The sequence below is a fragment of the Alligator sinensis genome, unplaced genomic scaffold (assembly GCF_000455745.1).
Source record: "Alligator sinensis unplaced genomic scaffold, ASM45574v1 scaffold607_1, whole genome shotgun sequence".
Taxonomy (NCBI): domain Eukaryota; kingdom Metazoa; phylum Chordata; order Crocodylia; family Alligatoridae; genus Alligator; species Alligator sinensis.
Genome location: NW_005841935.1, coordinates 3345732 through 3354030, shown reverse-complemented (window position 1 = coordinate 3354030; position 8299 = coordinate 3345732). Strand labels below are relative to the sequence as shown.

The following is an 8299-nucleotide window of genomic DNA, read 5'->3' as shown; positions in this document are numbered from 1 at the left end:
ATGACTCCAAGATCCCTTTCTGCCTCCGTGCTCTCAAGAAGGGAGTTTCCCATCTTATAAGTGTGTTGCCAGTTACTACTGCCCAAGTGCAGCACCCTGCACTTGTCCATATTGAAACGCATCCTGTTTTTGTCAGCCCACCCTTGCAAACTATCCAGGTCTTTCTGCAGTCTTCCCCTCCCTACTAGCCTGCCCACCTCATCCCAGATTTTGGTATCATCAGCGAATTTGAACAGGTTGCTTTTCACCCCGTTGTCCAAATCGCTGATGAAGAAATTGAACAGTGCGGGCCCAAGGACCGAGCCCTGGGGGACCCCACTGCCCACTTCCCACCAGGTCGAATATGACCCGTCCACCACCACCCTCTGAGTACGACCCTTCAGCGAATTAGCAATCCATCTGACCATGTAGGCATCGATGCCACAGTCGCCTAGTTTTTTAACAAGGATCGGGTGAGAGACAGTGTCAAAGGCCTTGCTGAAGTCCAGAAAGACTACATCCACGGCAACACCTGCATCCAATGCTTTTGTGACCTGATCGTAAAAAGCAATCAGGTTGGTCTGACATGACCTGCCCCTAATGAAACCGTGCTGGTTGCCCCTCAGCATCACCCCTGATGCCGGCCCATCACAGATGTGCTCCTTGATGATCTTCTCAAAGAGTTTCCCCAGGATTGAGGTAAGACTGACGGGCCTATAGTTGCACGGGTCCTCCCTCCTCCCTTTCATAAAGATGGGGACCACATTGGCTATCTTCCAATCATCTGGCACCTGGCCCGAGCACCACGAGCGCTCGTAAAGCCATGCCAAGGGCTCTGTAATAACCCCTGCTAGCTCCCTCATTACCCTGGGGTGGAGAGCATCTGGACCTGCTGACTTGAACACGTCCAGCCCCTCCAGAAGCACTCTAACCCAATGTGATTGGTGTCTTATGGATTTTAAGTACGAGTTTTTGGTAATATATTTACTGGACCCACTGTATAATTAGGAAAAATGTTGGATAGGTTTCAGGCACAGAAAACTATGTAGTTGGTCTAATAAAAGATATTAGCAATAAAATCTGGCTTCTCACGTATTCTCTAGACCAACACTGCTAAACAACTCTCCAACTCAATCACAAAGATTTTAGGTGTTTTTTCTCAATGACTCAATCTTTATCATGATATGTTTTTGATTGTGTGTACAAGCAACAGATACTAGGTTTCAAGGAGACTCCATCACTAAAATAAGAGTAAAATATTAGGAGTGGGTAGCTGCTGAGGCAGAAAGAGAACTGAGATGGGAAAGGGAGAATAACAGAGATTCCCTGGTTACTCTTTCCTGTGGTTCCAACTCAGGAATCAAACTCTTTAAACTCAAATTAATTTTAAACTTTCACACTCCTCTAGGCACAGAATGTAATTGTCTGGTTGAAGCAGAAGGCTAGAAAACCTGGGCTACTTCCTGCCACTCCAGCCTTACCACTATTTCACTGTGTCACAAGGTAGGAAACCACTTACTTTCTGTATGTCCTCATTACTGATCTCATTACTGACCTTAGAAAGCCTTTTGTGAGGTTTCATTAATATATATACAAACAAAATGAACTATGTGACACTTTTAAACTGTATATAATATTTCGAACATGACTGTAACTGAGTCCCGGTTCCGACTCTGTTACTTAGAAGAGTAACAGCTGAGGAGTAGCACAGTGGGGAAACAGGAAATACCTGACCCCAGGGAACCAGTAGGCACCCAGAAGGAAGAATAAGAGGGAGAGAAGATTGCCCAGAGTTGCCTGCGGGCATGGACTAAGTTGGAAGACGGACCAAAGAGGTTGCTCAGGAGAGACTAAGAAGCTCTGACAGGGGCAGAGTCTGCTATCCCCTCTGAAGACAAGAAACTGGAATCACTACGGCTTGACAGATGGCTATATACCTGAAGAACCTGCTCCACTGGTGAGTCACGGGGATGCAGGAGGGAAGGGGTGACAGATGGCGGTCCGGAGGTGATCGAGATTAGCAGAGAAAGAGAGAGAGAAAAGAGAGATAAAAACGGAGCTAGCGGAGAGTTCCGGAGAAAGATGCTCCATTTGTGAGCTCAAGCCGGGGCCAGGGGGAATCCCCGGTTCCTGTGTTAATTGACCGCTAATAGAATAAGTAGTGGCAGACGGTCAATTAACTGCTAACCTACAGTCTGTATCTAACCTAAGTAATTGCTGGGTGGCTCCTGGTAATTGGCCCTCGGGGCAGGCATTCAGGGTCAAAGTAAAACTGCTGTAAGCAATAAAAAGGCTCGTTAACCTTAGATCGAGCCAGCGTGTTTCTTCCCGCGGGTACTGGCATATAAAATCTCTTCCTCCCCAGAAATTATTAAAGATCGAAGTCGTGGCAGGCGGGAATTGTGGGAAAAGCCAGTCCCAAGGGCAGACATGCTAACAATGACAATAAAGTAAAAGAATATTTAAGTTGAATAGTGAAGCGTTTAAAGCTTAAAAAGCCCTGGCTGAAGCAACCCTTAAAATTTTAATCCCACTTCCTCATAGCTGCGTGACTATACAGTCTTTTGTAGTGAGACCACACACTGTCATTTCTGTAGGAGGCTTGTCCAGTGCAGGGCAGAGTGCCTGGTTAGGCACAAAAGGAGCGGTAAAACAGAACACATGCTATGCCAAGAAAGAATCCCTGCACACTAAACTTCCCAGTGAGCTTTGTCTAAAGTTGAAAAGCAGAAGTTAAACAGAAAGACTTATATCATGTTCCTATAACCTCTGATCTGGCCCCCCTGCACTGCCAAAGGTTTACAAAGAGGCCAAATATGCTCTGAAAACTAAGGACCCCCCATGAGTTGGGGAGGGTTTGGAAAGTGTAGGGCCACTATAAAAACATAGGGGTTGTGCCAGGTACAGGAGGGGGTGACTACAGAGCAGTCCTCTGGTGACATCCAGTTTGGAGAGCAGCAGTCCCTCTAATCTACTCCTAGGACCAAAGCCCTTGCAAAATATGCCCCTAAATCATGGAACTGCCAGTTCCTCTTAGGAGTCTGCCCCATCCTCTTTTGAAAGTGATAGACAATGTCTAATCCTAATCTAATCTAATGTCCAAGAAAACAATGTCTGCCATAACACTTACTGTTCATTTAGTATTTAGTATTCATTTGGTATTTAGCACATCAAAAGACAGCCTGCAGTTGCAAAAACATCCCCAGGCCCAACAGTCAATTTCTGGCAGCAGGGAATTCTAAAGCAGCAAATTGCTTTGCTGTAGCTGGAGGCACAGGAGCATACACTGTACTGCAAGTCAGGAAAAGAGACAGACCTACTGGCTAATATCAGAATTGCCACTTGGGTAAGAAGGTTAAATCCAGAAACCAACACCTACACACAAACCTTCAAGAAGAAAAGCTTGCTGTCATGTTTCCTGTGCTGAGAGAAGCTTGTAAAACTAGGAGGGCAGTGTGTACTTTACACTCTTCTAAATGTGACTCCTCTGGGGAACAGCGAGAAAAGATAAGAGCGGAAAACTAAATTTGAAAACCAATAAGTGATGTTTAGAAGCAACAAAAAGTTGCAATTTATTAAGAATAAACAAACAACCCAAAGAACTTTATCGAATTCACAGCATTTAAAAACTTGAATGACCTGTATTTCTTTCCAAAATAGTTTCTCTCTGTCGTAGAACCCCCCAAAGTCCAGGTACTGACGAAGGAGCTCAATAGGAGGCTGAGACCCATAACGATCCAATTTAGGCATGTTTAGGTCATCCACAAAAATAATAACTCGTTTGTTTCCTGGTGCACCTAGGAAATAAAAATAATTCAATTAATAAGCATATAAAACAGTGCTAGTACTTTCCATTTATGAGATTAAAATTAGAGGTATGAAAATCAACAGTTAGACTTGTTATACTTAAGAGACTAGCTGGGTCCCAAATGGACAACACTAGCTTTATTCTGCAGTGAAATAATGTGATATTTCATGCACTTCATTCACATGTAAGCATCCACTATACTCTGTAACTACACTGGAATCTACAACCTGAACTCAGAGACATTACTTTGTCTTACATAAATAGCACTTGGCAGGCTTTACATAATGCAGAAGTACCTAATCTGGATCAGTTTGTGTATTTAAGTGTAATTGTGACAAAGCAGATATTTGAGCTGTGGATGATGACATCTGGAAACTGAAAGGCAGTGTGTTGTGTAGTGGGAAGTCTCTAATTGTGCTTGGTTATTACAAAGCTTTAGAAAAAAGGAAGAGAACTGAGGACACCACAGATACCGCTATTGAGGTCCTTCACTTTTATTGAGTGTGTCAAATTGGAATTTGATAAAATTTTACCTTAAGGGCATCTATATGTGTGCTCCAGTATGGAAAGGGAGAAGGGGAGATTTAATTAGAGTGACTTTGAGAACCACTCTAATTAAAGCACCCTCAGTATCACAGGTACTCAGCATCCTACACTTCAAAATGGTGGGAGGGACGTTTGAACTAAACAAGCTCTAGCTCAACAAGCTCTAGTTCAAACACCCACACCACCATTTTGAAGTACAAGGATGCTGAATAGATGTGATAAGGAGGCTCCTGGAGTGTATTAAGTAATATGCTCCAGGCAGACTCCATTAATTGAGTCTGCTCTGATGTGTGCTAATTAGTACACATTGGAACATATGTCTGGCATGTGTATAGGGGCTCTAAGTTTTTAGTATGGAAATGTTACATGTATTACTCAATAAGCTGTTTGTAAATAGTAACTCTTATATTTAAGGCAGGGCAGGATAAACCCTAGGGTGGTGGTCCAGCTTACCTTTAACCTTTTCTTTCTTAAGGCACTTAATATGGGAGCATCCATGCATTAAAGGGTGTTAAATGGTGTTAAATACCCTCTAAACATCTTAAAGTTATGCCACTTTGGGCAACGGTTATCTTTGAGATGTTCTACCTAGCTCAAGCTAGGGTATCGTTAGTCTGTTCCAAGAAGATAAAGCAACCAATGTGCAGTCACACAGTGTCCCAGGATGCATGGCTGCCAGCCCCTGTACCCCTGACAAACTTTCCATCCTCCCAAGCTCTACTGGCCAGGAGGAAGTACTGGCCCCAAGACAATACCCCCACCTGACCCCAGCCGGCATGATCGCAGCCCACTTGGCACCAAGTACCCCAGGAGACCTGATCTGGGACTGTGTGCCAGGAGCCAGGAATGCAGCCCTCCCCTCAAAGGCCTAAGCCTTTGTCCCACCTCTGGGCAGCTCTCCCCTAGCCAGGAAAATCTGGGGTGGGAGAAAGGGGGCTGTGGCTTCCTTCCCCAGCCTCCCACTTTCCTAGGTGGGGAAGGGGAGAAAGGGCTGCCTAACTGCGCTTAAACCCTGGCTCCTGGCTCTGGCTCTACCTCTGCTCACCAGGCCCTCCCGTGGCAAGGTAAAGTTGTGCATGTCAGAGCGGGCATTAAGACTTAACCTTCAACCACTCTGAAACTGCTCCAACTTCAACACTGCTCAACATTCCACGGATTTAGAACGGTTTAAAGGTAACCTGTAACAGCACCCTTACAGACCAAATGAAAAAGTTAGCCTCTAAGGTGCACCGTTTTTCCTTCTGCTTGACTTCTAACATAGCTCTCTATTATAAAGAAGTATCCTTTCACACTGCCTAATATAACAATAGTTATGTTAAAATAGATTTTAAATCTCTCATACTTCAATACTGGCCTCAAGTGTAAAACTGAAAGAACTGCATTTGTATAATAATAAAATTGAAATTTTTCTTGCTGTGTTGAATTTAGCAGTGAGTTTTCTTTGAAGCTAGCCCTCATGGTCACCATATTTTGAAATAATTAAAATACTATACAAAATACTTTACAATTATTGAAATTTGAATAAGGGAATACAGAATTAAAATCAATACCTAAAATATTTTTCCTTTTCTTTTCTAATTTGGACTCAATAATCTCTTGTGTTCTTGCAGATGATGTCTGAGCGGAGAAGTTTAGGTAAATGGGCACATAGCCTGCTTCTTCTTGTATTCGGTTGAGTAGTCCCCTTGCAACTACAGACTTAAATTAAAAGATGTAAAAAGAGTAATAATAACTGCAAAGTAAATGTAGCTGTATGCACACATCCATATGATTCTATTACACAATGATTTTGGTAAATCACACATTTGAAGAGCACATAACGTAACTAAGTAAAAAATGTGGAACAAACAGCTAAACAAAGGGCCAGATCCTTCTTTTTCTCCTGGCCTTGCCTTCCCTTTGCTCCAGACACCCAGTTGGTCCCATCCCCCCGCCATCCAAAGGAGCAACTTGAGCACCCTTGTAATCAATTCTCAAGTTACAGGAACATGGGAGCCATGCCTGTTTCCCATGAAGTATCTTCTCTGCCTCTCTGCTGCTTTGGGACAAAGGAATCATCCTACTAGATCATATCAAGTTCCACTGTCCTTCTAGCTCAGTCGCCATTCTCTGATAACCACTATTACTAGCTGATTCAGTGGAAGCTATCCTGCAGTAGCCAGTTAAGGGATGACTTGCCAAAGTAAAGTGTCCTCCTAATACTTTCTCTTAGCTCCCAATAATTTATAGGGTGGATTTTATTTTTATTATTCTCCATCTTCCATCCTGGTGCATCCTAACATCCTGTTTATGTTTTTATGGCTACTACAAAATGAGCTATGCAGAATTCTGCCAAGTCCCCTTTCCTGAGTTTCAGTACCAACTGGAAGTGAGCATGGCATACAAGTAATTGAGATTATTTTCTCCAGTGGAAATTACTTTGTATTTGTCAACATTAAATTCCATCTCTCATCACCAGCGATCCAGGTTTTCCGTTTGCAATAGAAAAATGCGGTAAAACCTAGATTTTCTCATTTTAAGGAGAAAAACCTGGGTTTTCTCTTTTCAAGAAGAAAAACACAGGGAATTGTGGGTTTTCCCCGCCGGCTGGCAGAGTTCCAGCCTGCAAGGGGCTGGGGAAAGTGGGAGGAGGGTGATCAGACAGGGGGCACCATGTGCATGTGTGAGCATACACATGCACATGGCAGCCAGAAGCGCAGCCCCTGCAGGCAAGTCTGTGGCAGGTTGGGGACTGAGGCCATCATAGGGAGGTGGGGAGGGAGTTAGGCAAGGCTGGGGACGAGGGTGCTGCGCAGCCTGGGTGGTATGTGGGGGTAGGGATTCAGAATGCACGGCCGCAGGGCCCGGGCAGGAATGGGGCCACGGACAGCTCATCCAGAGGGCAGTGGGTGGGTCTGGCACCCCGCCTCTGTGCACACTTCTGTGGGGGGAGGAATGGGAGGCATGCGCCCCCCAGATTTGTGCATGGGGCAGGGGCAGGCTATCTATTGCGGGCTTGGGCTCCATGCCCTGCTGCCTTCGCCCCAGGGCCCCTGTAACCCAGTGGGCAAGACCCAGTGTGACAGGGCAGAGTGGGGAGAAGAACCTCAATGCTGCTGCTGTGAGCCCCACACTGTCATGGTGAAGCACCCCCTGCACTCCCAGCAGCAGTGAGGGGAACAACTATGCCCTGACATACCTGCTGCTGCTGGGTGGCCACGGGGCATTTCGCCATGGCAGCACGGGGCTCATGGTGGTGGCATCAAGCTTCTGCACCTGCTGTGCCCTGCCACACTGGGTCTCATCTGCCGGGCTGCGGGGGCCTTTGGGGGCATGGCAGCAGGGAGGGGAGTTTGACCTCACAGCGGGCAGCATGCATCCCCTACACCTCATCCCAATGGGTTTGATATGACTTGGGCCGTTCTGCCCATGGGGAAAAGGGCCAGGCTCTGCTCTACCGCAGCAACCACCACCTCCCACAAGTGGCAGCCAGGGCTTGAGGGCTGCTGAGGGGCAGGGGGCTTCAGACCCAGGTCCCTGGCCCCAAAGCACCACAAAATTTTGCGTGTGTGTGCATTTACACCGAGCACCACAAAGCAGCACAAGTGGGGCAGCCGCATCTGGACGTGCATTCTAGTGAGCAAAGGGGGCAGGGGGAGCTCTGATTTTCCATGATAAAAAATCCAAAATCAAACACCAAAATGTACAGGTATTTAGAATTCATTTTATTATAGCAATTGAGGCACTGGTAGGCTTCCAAATTGCTTTAAAATAGTAAATATATCAGTAAAACATTCTGTTCAACTAATACCTATATATATATATATAGTGGTGGTTCATTTTAATCACAGAAAAAAATGGATTTGGGGTTTTTTTTAACCAGAGAATGTGCTATTTGAAAACAGAGAAAACCAGGATCCCTGATCATCACATTACTATCATGTAGGCTGCTAGTTTATGTCCCACTGAAGCTCCCTAATTTCTCTG

The 8299-nt window shown here is 45.3% G+C and overlaps 1 protein-coding gene across 1 annotated transcript in view; it reads right to left on the bottom strand.

The window, feature by feature from the left end:
* DNAH6 (dynein axonemal heavy chain 6) overlaps nt 1-8299 on the bottom strand; it is a 282667-nt gene that overhangs the window by 148622 nt on the left and 125746 nt on the right. Inside the window, exons 39-40 of the mRNA XM_025199101.1 lie at nt 5884-6031; nt 3619-3776 (exon numbers count right to left, since the gene is read on the bottom strand). Of these exons, the coding sequence (XP_025054886.1) occupies nt 3619-3776; nt 5884-6031 (306 nt within the window). The remainder of the gene's footprint in view (nt 1-3618; nt 3777-5883; nt 6032-8299) is intronic.